The following is an 18735-nucleotide window of genomic DNA, read 5'->3' on the forward strand; positions in this document are numbered from 1 at the left end:
TGAACGAAAATGCTTTTAATGGCGGGCTCGCGCCTGCTGTTAATGGCAATGGAGGAGACAATGAAACGCTAAGTAATAATAGTAGGTTAGAAATGTGTAAATGATTTGTTAGCAATCTTAGCTCGATTTGATGTGTAGCTAGCTTAACCTTCTAATGTAAGAGAACAGCATCACCGTCTTGGGGCAAAATAAAGAATGATTTTCCTAAAAACTACTCTTAACTGGATCAGTGCCTACTGCGTTCGTAGCATAGCTGATAGCCTGTTGGTTGTGATTTTTATTCAAGTGCAAAATTTTAATAAAGTATATTTTATTGTTTAATACAATTTGGAGATTTAGAAGTTCACATTCCAATTACGAAGTTTAACGATACGAGAAATGCAAGTTCATTGCATTTGAAAGGATATACATTTATTATGTATTAGCATTACATCAGTGGTTAGTTTGGTCTAAAAAATGGCAATAATATTGTTTACCGGCAATAATTTTTAAGTCAATATATAATTGAGCAAAATTTGTTATCCGCCCAGGCCGAGTGAGGAGGGTTTATTTACATCTAAAAACTCTTCTCTCAAAAGTGTCTTCAGGATAGGTCTGTAAAACAAAATCTATGCAAAAATGTTTTCAAATAACCACCATTATGTGTTATGTAAACCACAGGGAGGTGTTTTAAATGTAGAAAATCATAATATGACCCCTTTAAACATAGATTGAAATGTTGATCGTGATTAGTTAGACAAACATATAGCGAACATTCAGTCTGCCAAGCTGCGAGATGAAGTGCAGTCAAAGCAACTTGATCAGGTTGACACAGGTGCAGGCCAAGTGGCTTGATGTGGTTGTCCTACCAGATCAGCAGGCTACTTCCTCATAGAGGAATCCACTTGCATTAGTTTGTCCCCCACAATGCATCACAGAACTGAAGAGGATTTAAAGACAAATGTGTCCTGACAACAGAAGCAGGGGTTTGTCACACAAATTGTTTCTTCTGGGCATGTGAGGCCAAGTCTTTGGCTTTCTCTTTAGCTGCCAGCGCCGTCTCCCTTGCACGCTCTGTCGCCGCTTCAGCCAAACTCCTCGATGGCGTTTCACCTGCAATCAGTCATCAGAGTAAATCTAAGTTCCCACAACTGACCACATTTTCTGGAAAAACGTGCCTGTGGATCACCACAAAAATTAGGTAGTTGAACAGCCATCATGCATGGCGTCAAGCCCGACGTAAAAGGCCAATGGCTTCATGTATTATACCACGAAAACCTGACACACGGCAGAGTTGAGATGTATTGAGAGTGAACTGAACGGGGAAATGTGCGGTGCCTCACGCCGTCTTTATGGCTCACGTAAGCACATTTTTACATGCTGTGGATACTTTGGTGATACACATAGATGATGCTGAGTAACTTGTTTAAATAAAACATGTGCAAACAGACTGATTGATGTGCACATTGAGATATGAACAATTAATCAACACTTGAATTTGTACAATCATCACACAAAAAAAACATGTCTTGTCTAGCAGGGGAGCCGCAGAACCCTAGGAAAATTATTTAGTTGTTCAGTTATGTTTGAAAGCAATATTACTGTATTTTTCGGACTATAAGGCGCACTTAAAAACCTTTCATTTTCTCAAAACTCGACAGTACGCCTTATAACCCGGTGCGCCTAATGTACGGAATAATTGTGGTTGTGCTTACCGACCTCGAAGCTATTTTATTTGGTACATGGTGAAATGATAAGTTTGACCAGTAGATGACAGTCACACATTAGACATACATGTAGACTGCAATATGACTCCGGTAAACAGCACCAAAATGTTATATGTTCAATTGAAAGTATAGAACATTACACACGGCGCTCAAAAATCTATCAAAATGTTTTAGTACAACTTTGGTAAGCTATGAAGCCGCACCGCTTGATGGATTGTGATGTGCTTCAACATACGAGTATTATGCTGTGTGTATAAAGTAAGACATTATCTGGCGTTTTGTTTCGCAATATTATGCAAAAGAAACTTTTCTTACCTTCTGGTACCTGCTGATCTGTATTTGGGATCTGCATAAGTCCTGAAAATGTGCGCATCTCCGCCTTTATAGTCCACGGAGACACCGTAATCGGTAAGCTTCTTCTTTTTGTCTATCTTCTTGTTATAGGACATTCATCCTCTGCTGTTGCCATTTGTAATATAAAGTAGTGTAAAGTTCTTACTTATATCTGTCAGTAAACTCGCTATGAAAGCGCTAAAACATACTGATATAATGAGTTTACATTATTTACCCAAGGAACTTTAGTTATTAGAGTTCCGGTCGGACGGTTTTTCCCGAGACACATTTCCGGCGCTTTTATTGCACTAGTGAGCCACGGATGAGGAGATGCGGCTCCGTTATTGATTTAAGTAAAGTCTGAATGTCATTAAAACAGTTAGCTCCATTTTTTGACACTTTTTCCACTCCCGTCCTTGCACGCTACACCGCTACAACAAAGATGACAGAGAAAAGATGCTGCCGAAGGTGAGTCACGTAATTAGGACTGCCCACAAAACGAAAAAAAAACAAAAACTGAAGTGACTGCCAGAAAGCGACTTGAAGAGGATCTGTATAACATAATCTATGCAACATTTTGACCAAAGAACCACCATTACATGTTATGTAGACCACAAGGAATTGTTTTCAATTTAGAAAAATAATAATATGACCCTTTAATGCGCCCCATAATCCGGTGCGCCTTTTGTATGAAAATAGACCTGACTAGACCCGCTCATCGGCGGTGCGCCCTATGGTCCGGAAAATACGGTAATTGATTTTTTTCTTCCAATGGTTTGAGAGTAAACAGTGAACAGAGTCATGAGAAAAGCAGAAAAATCTAAATATGCTTCAGAAAAATTTGATTTTGGGGAAATTGGGGAGGCTCCATCAACAGCATTTCTTAATATTTTTTATGCACCGCCACAAATAGATTTGACGCGATCTGTTTGCCCTCACTCAAAAACACATAATGGGACTTTCTGTGTAACTCTGATAGTTGACACAAGCAGCAAGTGCTGCTGTGGGCCACTGCCCCATTTAATTGCTTTTACATACGCCTCCGTCTTGTTTGTGACAATAAAAAAATGACAAAAAGAAGCAACATGAGAAAGTTCCTTAGTTTTTTTACTAACTTTTTATCTCTCACATTATTCCTCTCTCCCACAGCGTCCATTACAATTACATGCAAATGCACAATGGCCATTGATGCACAGGCGATAATGTCTACATGCCTAACAAATAGTTTGTCAGTGCATAGAATAGAATAGAAAGTACTTTATTGATCCCTGGGGGAAATTCAGCACCACAGTTCGCTCACAATAGACAATGAAAACAGCTTAAGCTTCTTTTACCGAATTTTCGGACTATAAGTCACAGTTTTTTCATAGTTTGGACGGGGGTGCGACTTATACTCAGGAGCGACTTATGTGTGAAATTATTAACACATTACCGTAAAATATCAAATAATATTATTTAGCTCACTCGCGTAAGAGACTAGACGTATAAGATTTCATGGGATTTAGCGATTAGGAGTGACAGATTGTTTGGTAAACGTATAGCATGTTCTATATGTTATAGTTATTTGAATGACTCTTACCATAATATGTTACGTTAACATACCAGGCACGTTCTCAGTTGGTTATTTATGCGTCATATAACGTACACTTATTCAGCCTGTTGTTCACTATGCTTTATTTATTTTAAATTGCCTTTCAAATGTCTATTCTTGGTGTTGGGTTTTATCAAATACATTTCCCCAAAAAATGCTACTTATACTCCAGTGTGATTTATATACCGTAATTTCCGGACTATAAGCCGCTACTTTTTCCCCTCGTTCTGGTCCCTGCGGCTTATACAAGGGTGCGGCTTATTTACGGCCTGTTCTTCTCCGACGCCGACGAAGAGGATTTCGGTGGTTTTAGTACGCAGGAGGAAGACGATGACACAATGATTAAAGACTGACTTTTCATATACCGGTAGGCTGGTTATTTTGATAACGTACAGGCGAGCACTTTGTATTACTTTGCACCGTTGTATTATTTGTACTCTGCACGAATGCTGTTCGCCATGTCAAAGATGTGAAAGTTTGATTGAATGATTGAAAGATTTATTGTTAATAAATGGGACGCTTTGCGTTCCCAAACAGTCATCTCTGTCCCGACAATCCCCTCCGTGGTAGCAGGAACCCCTATATACTACGGTAATTACACATCAAAACCCTGCGGCTTATAGTCGGGTGCGGCTTATATATGGAGCAATCTGTATTTTCCCCTAAATTTAGCTGGTGCGGCTTATAGTCAGGTGCGGCTTATAGTCCGGAAATTACGGTATGTTTTTTTCCTTCTTTATTATGCATTTTCGGCTGGTGCGATTTATACTCCGGAGCGACTTATACTCCGAAAAATACGGTAATTATTTTCTTTGGAAAAACTGGGCGTAAATCCAAATAATTTTGAGTTAAAATGTTTGGACTAAGTGATGATATTTAGAACCATATTAGGACAAGCGAGTTGTTGTCAAATTATACTTGGCAGAGCCAACTTTTTTTCGTCAGCGGGGGTTTTGTGTCATGTCCCAATTTTTTTCTACAGTTACACAACGAAAGCTTTGCCAGCCAGCGGGTGCAAATGTTTTACATGTGCTCGATAAAGAACACTGTCACACTGACAGGGTTGGATTGGGCACACTACGACTAGTTTGATGAGACCTAAGAGTTATTCTGATGTTCCAAATATGAGCCTTCTGCACTTTGACAAATTGTGTGTTGGAATAAGAACACTTTACTTAGTGTTTCCTCAATGAAATGCGGCAAAGAGTATGTTTGAAGAGAAAGCTTACCTTGCATTTTGGCCAGCACGTATTCAAAGCCCTTCATAGTCTTATTAACACTTGTCTTAAACCTTGCTAGACCAAACTCCTGGAAAAAGACAAAAACACGGCATCAGCCCCATACAAATCAATGCATAAATGACTCGCTTTCTTTCAACGTCCGCGAACCCTTCAGCTTAATAACAATAACAACATTGAGCATACAAGTCAATTATCTAGCAAGTGTGACGGGTGTGTTGGTTTCAATTTTGCTCTGCTGACCTGAACTGCCCTCGAGAGTCCATACACTTTGGAAGAGATCCAAGCTTCTCTTTTTATCTCTGTCCAGCTGCCATTCTCAGGATTAATGCTGTATTCGCACCGCTCCTCCACAGACTGGGGTCAAAGAGGAAAGCAAGGCAACATGAGATCATTAAATATACTGTACCTATATCAACAACAGAGCCTTTGTGTTAACAGGACACTTGTTTTACCATAAGACGAGCATGGGTGATATTCCATGTAAGTGTGGTCATTGTTCGTTTCTGAGGGTCCACTACGGAGTCCTCAAGGATGTAAGCAGAGCTAGACATTTGTTTTGGAAGATAGCGCTCCATCCAACGCGGCGAACGGCTCGTTTTGGTCAGCAGACGTCTGGAAATGAGGCAGTTGGCGGGAGTAACCTCTCGGAAAATGATGTCTTCTGTCAATACATGGTTACTGAAAGGGACACACACAGAAACAGCACAATGTGCTCAATTATTTGATACCTGACTTGTCCTGTATCCAACACTTATAAAAGATGATTTACACTTTATGTAAAAAGGGGATACATTTATCTACATATGCCAATATAAACAGCAATAATTGTATACTGTGTACTACAGAATGTAGGAAATAATAATTGACTGAACACTTAAATTCTGACAATAAAGTTGTCATTTTATGAGATTTTTATACGACAATAAAGAAAAAAGTCGTATATATGAGAATTAAGTAGTAATATTGCAAGAAAACTGTAGTATTTGTGTGAGAATGAAGTAGTATCACATGAAAAAGTAAAAACAAAAGTATGAAAATACTACTATAGTAATTTATGGTCATAAAGACAGTAATATATCTTCAAAATGTTTGTTTTAAATTATTTGTGAATTTGGTTGCAAGACATAAGTTGTAACTTTATGACATGTAAACTATGATTTAATAAGTTTGTAACCAATAACTCTGGTGATACAACAAAGTTGTAATATTAATACAAAATTAATTGTAATTTTGTGAAAATAGTCATAAGGAAGGAAAAGGGAATTTTACAAAATAACAGTCATAATTAAAAAGGCAAGGCAAGGCAACTTTATTTGTATAGCACTTTTCATACACTAGGCAGACTCAAAGTGCTTCACAGCATAATATGTGGGACACCAAAGTGAAATAAAAGAAAAGAAAAGCAAAATTAAAATTAAAATGCAGACAATAAAAAATAAAAACAGTGCGGACGTTAAAAGGAGGATTTTGAAATCAATTATCTGATGTATGTAAGGATTTAAGAATTGGTGTAATATGCTCACAGTCTTTGTTAGAACTCTAGCAGCAGCGTTCTGAACAAGCTGTAGCTGCCTGACAGTTTTTTTTGGGAAGACCTGCATGGAGACCATTACAATAGTCTAGCCTACTGGTAATAAAGGCATGTACAAGTTTTTCTAAGTCTTGAGCTGACATGAGCCCTCTAAGTCTTGTTACATTTTTGAGGTGATAGTAGGCCGATTTGATTTGATATGACTGTCGAAATGTAAATCAGAATCTAAAATAACCCCAAGATTTCTGGCTTTATTTGAGGTTTTCAGGGACAGTGATGGAAGATGTTGGATGACCTTAAACCTTTCTTTTTTAGCACCAAAAACAATCATCTCAGTTTTATCTTCATTTAGTTGTAGGACATTTTGGCACATCCAGTGTTTGACTTGCTCAATGCACTGGCACAGAAGATCTATGGGGCGATAGTCATTTGGTGATAGCGCTACATATATTTGGGTGTCATCTGCTTAGCAATGATGGTCAATGTTATTATTTTGCATGATTTGTCCTAGTGGGAGCATATAGATGTTAAATAAAGTCGGCCCCAAGATTGAACCTTGGGGGACTCCACAGTTACGTTGGTTGGTTCTGATACAAAGTCACCAATGGAAACAAAATAGTTCCTATCTTGTAGATATGATTTGAACCAGCTTAAAACTGTGCCTGAGATCCCCACCCAGTTTTCCAACCTGTCCAAAAGTATTGAATGGTCGATAGTGTCAAATGCAGCACTGAGGTCCAATAGCATTAATACTGAAATTTGCCAGAGTCGGTGTTTAGACGGATGTCATTTATAACTTTAAGAAGGGCCGTCTCTGTGCTATGAAGAGGTCGAAATCCTGACTGAAAGTTGTTGTGGCAGCCAGTAGAAGCCAAGAAGTGATTTAGTTGTTGGAGGACAACTTTCTCAATTATTTACTGTGACGTCACGCTACTTCCGGTATAGGCAAGGCTTTTTTTTTATCAGCGACCAAAAGTTGCAAACTTTATCGTCGTTGTTCTATACTAAATCCTTTCAGCAAAAATATGGCAATATCGCGAAATGATCAAGTATGACACATAGAATGTATCTGCTATCCCTGTGTAAATAAAAAAAAATTCATTTCAGTAGGCCTTTAATGTTGACTATTGATTATATTGTCAAGTTACACTTAAAAGGGCTGTTTGAAACATTAGAGGGCGCCAACTTTTCAATGTGTTCTACACAATATATCCCCTCTCACGGCTTCTCCTACGTAATTACGTACATACGTAACACATGGTGTCAGCTAATAATAGCAATTTGGATGGCTAGCGTCAGTGGTCATTGAATGTGTATTCTACCATAAAAACAACATTACTACAAATTGTTTGTTGCTTCTCTTGGACTGCTTTTGTATGTGTGAAAGCACTCCCTGCATGAATGTATTGACAGCCTTAAACACCAATCATTTAGGGCTAGTAAAACAACTGTATTACATAAACTGTGTAATTGTGAAAAAAATTGATAATTGTCAAACAAATGTGTTCTGTCAAGCTAGCCGGTGGTGGTGTTCTTATATTTTTTTTGTTTGAAAAATGTTACTGTGAGGTAGTTGCAAACAGCACTTCAAGAAACTCTTCCAACTTAAAGTGATTACAAAGTACATGATAAACATTCTGAATTTATTTCGTCCAACCATTAATTTCAATCTTACTCATCTCACCATATGAAATGTAACTTACTTCACCGAGTATTTTTTATTTATTTTTGTTGTGATTACTTATGGAGTATATTGTGAATAAATTGAGAACAGGAAGTGAACAAAAGTTTTAGCAACTGTTATGTAAAAGAAAAGGGGTAGGATTAAATAAGCTATACTTCTTCCTACTCCTTTTCGAACATGTTGAAAAGAGAAACTGGAAATTGTGCTGTATCATGTTGTTTGCTTGCATGTTTGAAATAAACTCAAACTCAACTCAACTCAAGACAAGAAGACAAAAGTTTTTGTTTTTTTTGCTTTCTAACATATACAAATCGTCTCGTTCTAAGTGGCTAGCAATGCAGCTAATGGGAGCAATCAATTCTACCTCTAAATAACTTTAAAAATACTTTGAAAAGCCGTCAACAATACTTGATTTACGTAACCTAACCCATATAATAACCAAACTGTAGCGACATTGTTTTTGTAAGAGCAAACACTGAGGAACTCTTTTTCTAGCATACTAACACATCGCCATGCTACGGTATCACCTGTAAAAGCTAACTACGGCAAGAGATAACCTAGATTCTACGTCAACACAAAACGCGTTTGAGTTTGTAATGCACAACACTGCGATAGGACAGGGCGGTATAGCTCGGTTGGTAGAGCGGCCGTGCCAGCAACTTGAGGGTTGCAGGTTCGATCCCCGCTTCCGCCATCCTAGTCACTGCCGTTGTGTCCTTGGGCAAGACACTTTACCCACCTGCTCCCAGTGCCACCCACACTGGTTTGAATGTAACTTAGATATTGGGTTTCACTATGTGAAGCGCTTTGAGTCACTTGAGAAAAAGCGCTATATAAATGTAATTCACTTCACTTCAATTTGTACTAACTGAAAAACATGAACAATCACATTACAGTATCTGTAAAGTATTATTTCATGTTTTGTTTGTACAGAGCTGAGCTTGCCAGACAGCGTATGTACTGTAGTTGTACTAACACGCCTGGCGTGCTGCGTGTATCATGATCGATATTAAAGTGTGACTCCAGGGTTTCCCACACATTCATTTATTTGTGGCGGCCCGCCACGAAAGAATTACGTCCGCCACAAATTAAAAAAAAAAAAAAAAATTAAAAAAAATTAAAAAAAAAAAAATTTAAAAAAAATGTTTGGTCCTCTCCAGCTTCTCAGGCAAATCATATAGTTGATGTAGATGCCCATATCGGCTGTTCAGATTTACTTTACAAAAGAGAAGTGTAGGATACTTATCTTGTTGCCTTATTTGTATTTGACTTTATTAAATGTATTTATATTAGAAACACAACATGTGTATATAACAAAGGGTGCAAAGTCTGCAGGCAGTAGGAAACACATGGTTAAGTGTAGGGAGTAAAACTGATGGCAGTCTAAAGTTCCAAGATTTTTGGAGCTCTTTGTTCAGTGGATCAGATGTTTGATGAAGCTCTGTGTCTATCTACCACCACTACTGTTTTCTGTTTATTTGTTACTGACTGTGGCAGGACACCTCTGCCTCTGTTTCACTTTATGTTGCTGGTAAATAATATGGTTGTAGTAGTAGGCTAAAGTTAAATTACTTAGTATGCACTAATTAAAGGGGCAGAGCTTTGAGACATTTTAGCTTTTATATTTTATAAGATATATTTTTTGTAAGAACCACAATTAATAAATATATTTCAGTGAATAACTTATTGTTCAAATCTGTATATAAATATGTACATAAAGTGTTGCAATTATATTGTAAAATGGATGGATGGATGGATGGATGGATGGATGGATGGATGGACGTTTAAAACAAAACTGTTATTATTAATTAGTAAGTATACATTTTTTGAGCCTTTTTAGAGAAAATCAAATAATTGTAGTAAATTATGCAAATTAACCGATGATGTCATGGTGACCACGCCCACAGCCACGCCCCCACCGCCACAGGTATCTTGGCTGTTTATGGGAAACACTGGACTCACTCGATGGACAGTTGTTCGTCTAGTCCAACCAGACCGGGAACATTTACTGTTGATTTTGGGTAAGCAATCTATTTATGTCGAAATAGCTGGACTACCATATTTTTCGGACTATAAGTTGCAGTTTTTTTCATAGTTTGGCCGGGGATGCGACTTATACTCAGGAGCGACTTATGTGTGAAATTATTTACACATTACCGTAAAATATCAAATAATATTATTTAGCTCATTTACGTAAGAGACTAGACGTATAAGATTTCATGGGATTTAGCGATTAGGAGTGACAGATTGTTTGGTAAACGTATAGCATGTTCTATATGTTATAGTTATTTGAATGACTCTTACCATAATATGTTACGTTAACATACCAGGCACGTTCTCAGTTGGTTATTTATGCGTCATATAACATACACTTATTCAGCCTGTTGTTCACTATTCTTTATTTATTTTAAATTGCCTTTCAAATGTCTATTCTTGGTGTTGGGTTTTATCAAATAAATTTCCCCAAAAATGCGACTTATACTCCAGTGCGACTTATATATGTTTTTTTCCTTTTTTATTATGCATTTTCGGCCGGTGCGACTTATACTCCGGAGCGACTTATAGTCCGAAAAATACGGTACAAGTTTCATATTTATAGCGTCAAAATCGCTTTCACCTCACTCTCCCGGCTTCCGTCTGCTCCAATGTCTCACTCTTCCTTCGCACTGGCTTCTATAAGCAGCAGTATATATAGCTTCAAAAGTATAAGGTTGTGAATCCTCATTTGTCCAAAAATAGTCACTTTGTTGTCTTTTACCAAGTCTGCCATGATTAGAAAACACAAACGTGTTTGATTGCAGAAGTGGCAACACGTATTTGTTGCCAGAAGTCAGAGGTGCGCTGCTATGGAAACAGAAATCAACGCGCGGAAGAAATCAGTCCCGGAAATGATTAAAATGATCAAAATACGGTAAATATTGAACATATTACATATTGTTATGAACCTGTCTATTACTACATTATATGTAGACTTACAGTGTGTATATATAACTTTGCTGGAGTGTTAAGTTGTTTGAGAGGGTTTTGGTGGCAATATCGGTGACTCCCTTTAGCTGCATCTTTCAAGCGTTTTTAATCCTCTTTAATATCCTAAAAAAAAGAAGAAGTGTGTTCTTGTCTTTTGTAATGATTGTGAACGATCGGCAAAATTCCAAAAAAAAGTGCAGTTCCCTTTAAGTAGAAGTTTGACCAACCAGAGTGAATATTGTAATGTTTCAATTTAAGTTAATTGTGACCATTACGGAGAAACTACACTACACTGACATTTGTATTAAATGTATTACTAATTTTATTACTATTTTGGTCACAAAATTACCTAGCTTGGCCTTCATATGATATTGTTTTCAATCATGTAATTGAATACAGTTGTGCTTTTCCTTAGAGATTGATGCACTGTTGTGTAATCTGGATAAGTGGAATAAAGACATGAGTGGAACAAGTGTGTCAATAATAAATGCATTCTCTCTGGACCTTTGGCCTCACCTGTAAGGGTTTGGATAGCGTTGCCAGAAAGCAAGGCAAACTTGGTCCCAGGAGCTTTTTAGCAAACCTGCGCAGCAGAAATACTTGACCATTGTTCCGTCAGCTTAGGATCCAAGCACCCTGCTGTAAAGACAAACACGTGCAAAGCTTCAATTGGATTTGAAGATCCAAAGGCACTCCACAAAGGGTTAAGGTATCGATCCTTTTTCAAATCCTTTGAAGTTTTGCCCTAAAGCCATATGTTTTCTAACTGTGGTACGCGGGCTCAATCTAGTGGTACGCCAAATATTCTATTAAGTGATTAGTGTTTTATTTTCCTATATTTTAACGCAGTGTTATTGTTCAAACTGTGTGTAATGTTACAGTGGCCAAAAACGTATTAAACATACTTGTTAAATAAAACATTTGCCTGGTTTTAATGCCTACTTAGGCCTATTACGCTACTGTATTTTAATGTTGGTCATTATGGCGGTACTTGGAGAGCAAAGTGCGTTCTGAGTTTGAGGAACACTGCCCTAAAGTCCTGCTGTATCCGAAAACGTTCTTCAACAACATAACAAAACACATAAATATTTTTTATAAACATAGTAAAAAAGTAAAAGTGAGCTAGTCTAACTAGTATTGACCCGATACCGATATTACACCGGTATAGATAATATTGATATTTAGATCGACTGACTTATCTATTGAAATACAGTACAGGCCAAACGTTTGGACACACCTTCTCATTCATTGCGTTTTCTTTATTTTCATGACTATTTACATTGTAGATTGTCACTGAAGGAATCAAAACTATGAATGAACACAAGTGGAGTTATGTACTTAACAAAAAAAAAGATGAAATAACTGAAAACATTTTTTATATTCTGGTTTCTTCAAAATAGCCACCCTTTGCTCTGGCTACTGCTTTGCACACTCTTGACATTCCCTCGATGAGCTTCAAGCACACCTGTGAAGTGAAAACCTTTTCAGGTGACTACCTCTTGAAGCTCATCGAGAGAATGCCAAAAGTGTGCAAAAAAAGTAAGCAGAGCAAAGGGTGGCTATTTTGATAAAACTAGAATATAAAACAGGTTTTCAGTTATTTCCCCTTTTTTTTGTTAAGTGCATAACTCCACTTGTGTTCATTCATAGTTTTGATGCCTTCAGTGACAATCTACAATGTAAATAGTCATGAAAATAAAGAAAACGCATTCAATGAGAAGGTGGGTCCAAACTTTTGGCCTGTACTGTACATGTAAAAACGCCGATTTTGCACGATTTAACCCTTGTGTAATGTTCATATTGTTATTACTCAGCCAGCGTTTGTGGGTCTGATGGACCCGTTGCATTTTGTGGCTTTTAATGCTTCACAATCAAACACTTTTATGTTAAAATACTGAACAGATGTTTACCTTATCCCAATAAACATCTGTTCAGTATCAATCACAATCAAACACTTTTATGTTAAAATACTGAACAGATGATTACCTTATCCCAATAAACATATGTTCAGTATTTTAACATAAAAGTGTTTGATTGTGAGGCATTAAAAGCCACAAAATGCAGCGGGTCCATCATACCCACAAATGCTGGCTGAGTAACAACAATATGAACGCCCATCCATCCATCCATTTTCTACTGCTTGTCCCTTTTGGGGTCGTGGGGGGTGCTGGAGCCTATCTCAGCTGCATTCGGGCATAAGGGGGGGTACACCCTGGACAAGTCGCCACCTCATCGCAGGGCCAACACAGATAAACAGACAACATTCACACACTAGGGCCAATTTAGTGTTGCCAATCAACCTATCCCCAGGTGCACGTTTTTAGAGGTGGGAGGAAGCCGGAGTACCCGGAGTGAACCCACGCAGTCACGGGGAGAACATGCAAACTCCACACAGAAAGATCCCGAGCCCGGGATTGAACTCGGGCTACTCAGGACCTTCGTATTGTGAGGCACATGACAATATGAACGTTGCACGGAAAACTTCTCTGGCAGTTTCTGCATCCCACAGGGATTCTTCTTTTGTGTGTCTGCCCCTGCGGTTCCTACACAAGGTTGCAACATTGTTTGTCAACACTGTCTGCTCTCATTTTCTCGCACATTTGACCCTCTGATGTTCGGTGTACCTACACTCTGTCCTCCCTCTGTCTAGACCTGCTGTGTGTGTGTGTGTGTGTGCGTGGTACACAGAACATTAATTTCCACACTTCTATTAGTCCCGGGTCCAGTGGACCCGGACATCTTATATGTAATAGAAATGTTTGGGGGGGGGGGGTGTATGGTCATTAAATATGTATTCTGATATATGCACACTTGCCAACATTAAGACCTCCGAATTCGGGAGATGGGGGGGGGGGGGTGTATATATATTTTCAAGTATATATATACAGTATATATATATACATAAATAATCCGTTCATGAATGAGTATATCCGTTCGGCCACCGTGTTCAATGGAGAAGTCTGATCTACAAAATTTGCAGGCAGCATACCCATTACCCATGGAGCTGTCCTGGATGAATTGAAATTATTTTTCCCAATCATTTTGGAACTTGCAAGCGTACTTCTTCTTCTTACACGTCGTCGCCATGTCTCTTCTTCGTTCTTCTGCTTCGTCTCTGTTATGTTTTTGGACATTACTACTTGCCGTATTTTTGAAGCAATGCATGATGGGAATCCGGATGTTGTGTGTCAGTGTTTTAATGTGCCGGCTGGAATAAACACATGCTGAGAAAAAGCTCCGTGCCTGCCTACTTTATGGGTTATAGATAAACCTATGGATAACTGAGACATAATAAGTCTCCTTTTAGATTTAGATGTATTGGTCCCCTTGGGGAAATTCATTGTCACTGCCGTACATTTGAACAATAGACATTACACATCACAAAAAATAACAAAAAGACATCCTACATGACCAACACACATTTTACAGGCTTGTCAGACAGGTCGGCCGGGCCTGCTGTTAAGGCCGGCTATAGCTGCAGGGATAAGGCTTTTCCTGAGGCGAGCCCTCCGGAATTTGATAGTTCTGTACCTGAGCCCTGATGGTAGTGGGATGATGTATTGGTGTAGTGGGTAAATGATATCCTGGACTATTGTTTTTGCCAGTCGAGTGATGGACCTGTGGTTTAAGTCTGAAATGTTTCAGGTGAGAGAGGACGTTAAAGGCAGTGCCTTAAAGGCATGCCCCCAATATTGTTGTCCGGGTGGAAATAGGGAGAAATTCGGGAGTCTCCCGGGAAAATCGGGAGGGTTGGCAAGTATGGATATACACTACCGTTCAAAAATTTGGGGTCACATTGAAATGTCCTTATTTTTGAAGGAAAAGCACTGTACTTTTCAATGAAGATAACTTTAAACTAGTCTTAACTTTAAAGAACTACACTCTATACATTGCTAATGTGGTAAATGACTATTCTAGCTGCAAATGTCTGGTTTTTGGTGCAATATCTACATAGGTGTATAGAGGCCCATTTCCAGCAACTATAACTCCAGTGTTCTAATGGTACAATGTGTTTGCTCATTGGCTCAGAAGGCTAATTGAATATTAGAAAACCCTTGTGCAATCATGTTCACACATCTGAAAAAAGTTTAGCTCGTTACAGAAGCTACAAAACTGACCTTCCTTTGAGCAGATTGAGTTTCTGGAGCATCACATTTGTGGGGTCAGTTAAACGCTCAAAATGTCCAGAAAAAGAGAACTTTCATCTAAAACTCGACAGTCTATTCTTGTTCTTAGAAATGAAGGCTATTCCACAAAATTGTTTGGGTGACCCCAAACTTTTGAACGGTAGTGTATGTTCTTCACAGAAAATGAGTAAGGGTCAGTGAGTCTCAGTTTGAAAAATTAATTAATTGTATCATTTTTCTTTCATAAAAAAATGAAAACGGGTCCCACAGACCCGAACACCACACAATTTCTCAATGTAATTTCTCAGGTCATCTATCTCGGGGTCGCTGGAGCCTATCTCAGCTGCATTCGGGCGGAGGGCGGGGGTACACCCTGGACAAGTCGCCACCTCATCGCAGGGCCAACACAGACAGACAGACAACATTCACACACTAGGGCCAATTTAAGTAGTGCCTAATTTGACCAAATTAGGGGGGATAAAAATCAGTGTTCTGTGTTTTAAGCATATAATAAACTAATTTAAGACTGTGGTAATTAGGACCCGAATCATGGTAGCAGTCGTGATTACTTTCCTACGTTTTACAACCCGATGTGGCAGCAGCATTTAAAAGAGTAAAACAATTCAGTTATTGCAATAATAATTTGGTCCGCATAGTTAATTAGATGCCAATATGTGACCAGCGTCACTGTCATGTGTCACGTACACACACCGTTAGCATTGATAGCATGAGCTAGGCTAGCATAAGAAAACTATGAATGAACGGCATAATTGTGTCAAAAACTACGCAGTCGCTACACCGTAAACCAATAGTCTAAGCTGTTCCAGAGACAAACGCGGTTACCTGGACGGCGGTCCTCTTCATAGAATAAATATTTGCATGTTTCAACTCCCGTCCGCTCGGAATTTACGGGGCCAAGTCGAGTGAGACACACAAGCAGAGCGGAAGGTCAAATGACGTCATATCCTGTCAATTTCATACTGCAATACATATGTCGAACACGAGAGGGTGACATGGAGCTGTGCTATTTTACATTGCATTTATCTACGCTACAATTTGGGTTATTAATGAAGAATAGTATAGTTCACATACACTAGCAATGATGATTTCACAAATATAATGATCACTCCACATCATATTCCTCACGTATTGTTTATTTCAGTGTGCAGAAGGTGCACACTTGTATGTTATGGTATTAGTTGTGTGATGACTGTATTATGATGATAGTACATATCTGTATCATGAATCAATTTAAGTGGACCCCGACTTAAACAAGTTGAAAAACTTATTTGGGTGTTACCATTTAGTGGTAAATTGTACAGAATATGTACTATACTGTGCAATCTACTAATAAAAGCCTCAATCAATCAATCAATCAATCAATCAATCAATAGTTTATTTTGCACATGCATGCAATTTCAATATAGTACATAACATATTTCCAGTTTCTCATTCCTGAAAAGGAGTAGGAACAAGCAGATCTTAATTAAATTAATTAATTAATTAAATTAAATTAAATCTTAATTAATTAACAATCCTTGATGTGGGATCTGAACCAAGGACGTCGTTGTGGCTTGTGCAGCCCTTTGAGACACTTGTGATTTAGGGCTATATAAATAAACATAGATTGATTGATTGATTGAATTAAGCCTACCCCTTTTTGCTTCATAGCAATTTCCCCCCCTTTTTTTGTACCGTATTTTTCGGACTATAAGTCGCAATTTTTTTCATAGTTTGGCCGACTTATACTCAGGAGCGACTTATGTGTGAAATTATTTACACATTACCGTAAAATATCAAAATATATTATTTAGCTCATTCACGTAAGAGACTAGACGTATAAGATTTCATGGGATTTAGCGATTAGGAGTGACAGATTGTTGGCCCTGTGATGAGCTGGCGACTTGTCCAGGGTGTACCCCGCCTTCCGCCCAATTGTAGCTAAAATAGGTTCCAGCGCCCCCCGCAACCCCGAAGGGAATAAGCGGTAAAAAAATGGATGGATGGATGGAGTGACAGGTTGTTTGGTAAACGTATAGCATGTTCTATATGTTATAGTTATTTGAATGACTCTTACCATAATATGTTACGTTAACATACCAGGCACGTTCTCAGTTGGTTATTTATGCGTCATATAACATACACTTATTCAGCCTGTTGTTTACTATTCTTTATTTATTTTAAATTGCCTTTCAAATGTCTATTCTTGGTGTTGGGTTTTATCAAATACATTTTCCCCAAAAATGCGACTTATACTCCAGTGCGACTTATATATGTTTTTTTCCTTTTTTATTATGCATTTTCGGCCGGTGCGACTTATACTCCGGAGAGCGATTTATACTCCGAAAAATACGGTACTTAATCTGTAACACAAACAGTGGACAAATGAAGAAATAAAAAAGGAAGTAAATGATATATGAATAATAAATAAGGTTCTCATAAATAAATAGTTAGGCAGGATGTGATCCACGTAATGAGATGAATAAGATTGTCTAATTTTTCAACCAGGTTCGAGGTGTTGATCTTTCTTCTTCTTTGCACCATGTAAACACTTTGAGTTGGAACAAGTTTCTTAAACTTGATTGTGTCAGTAATTTGCTTGACTTCTTTGCTTAATCCCCTTCCATAATGTAGTTTCACATACTGGGCAGCACGGTGGTACAGGGGTTAGTGCGTGTACGAAGGTCCTGGGTTGGATCCCGGGCTCGGGATCTTTCTGTGTGGAGTTTGTGGGTTCCCTCCTGGTACTCCGGCTTCCTCCCACCTCCAAAGACGTGCACCTGGGGATAGGTTGATTGGAAACATTAAATTGTCCCTAGTGTGTGAATGTGAGTGTGAATGTTGTCTGTCTATCGATGAGGTGGCGACTTGTCCAGGGTGTACCTCTCCTTCCGTCCGAATGCAGCTGAGATAGGCTCAAGTACCCTCTGTGACCCTGAAAGGGACAAGCGGTAGAAAATAGATTGATGGATGGAGTTTCACATACTTATATACCAATGGTCTTAATTGTTGTACGTGATACAAATGTTTGAAGTTTCATTTCCCCCCAAGGTTTAAATGCTCCTGATTGGTGTATATTTTGGGGTAGTAGGTTATAGTTTGCTTTGTGTATAATTGTAGCTGTTTGCAAATGCACCATATCAAATATTTTTGATTCACTAAATAAAGAGTTTGAATGTTCTCTATATCCAACATTACGTATTATTCTGACTGACCTCTTTGGCAGTAACACGGTCAGTGAATGAAGTGTACTTTCATACTAATTTCCCCATATTTCTACAGAATAACTCATATGGTAACACTAGCGAGCAGTAGAGAATATGGAGGGATTTTTGGTCCAGAACACATTTTGCTTTAATTATTATTGAAGTACTTCTTGCCATCTTATATTTCTTTTTATGAGATTTCCATTTTAATGTGTCATCTATTGCTACGCCCAGCAGAAATTGTATTTCTTTCACCTTTTCAGTAGGTTGTTTATTTGTGTTTGACTTTCCCTTCCGAATAGCATTATTTTAGTTTTACTGAGGTTAAAAGATAGCCTGTTTTTGTCAA

General features: G+C 38.3%; 1 protein-coding gene across 1 annotated transcript; it reads right to left on the reverse strand.

The window, feature by feature from the left end:
* Positions 1-35: 35 nt before the first annotated feature.
* On the reverse strand, positions 36-16128 carry prelid1a (PRELI domain containing 1a). Its single transcript, XM_062045714.1, has 6 exons — positions 16024-16128; positions 11570-11692; positions 5324-5549; positions 5112-5225; positions 4860-4938; positions 36-1092 (listed from the first exon to the last, which is right to left on the reverse strand). The coding sequence occupies exons 2-6, from the start codon at positions 11659-11661 to the stop codon at positions 971-973; spliced, it is 633 nt and encodes a 210-aa protein (XP_061901698.1). The 5' UTR covers positions 11662-11692; positions 16024-16128; the 3' UTR covers positions 36-970.
* Positions 16129-18735: the final 2607 nt, after the last annotated feature.

The sequence above is a fragment of the Entelurus aequoreus genome, linkage group LG04 (genome assembly GCF_033978785.1).
Source record: "Entelurus aequoreus isolate RoL-2023_Sb linkage group LG04, RoL_Eaeq_v1.1, whole genome shotgun sequence".
Lineage (NCBI taxonomy): Eukaryota > Metazoa > Chordata > Actinopteri > Syngnathiformes > Syngnathidae > Entelurus > Entelurus aequoreus.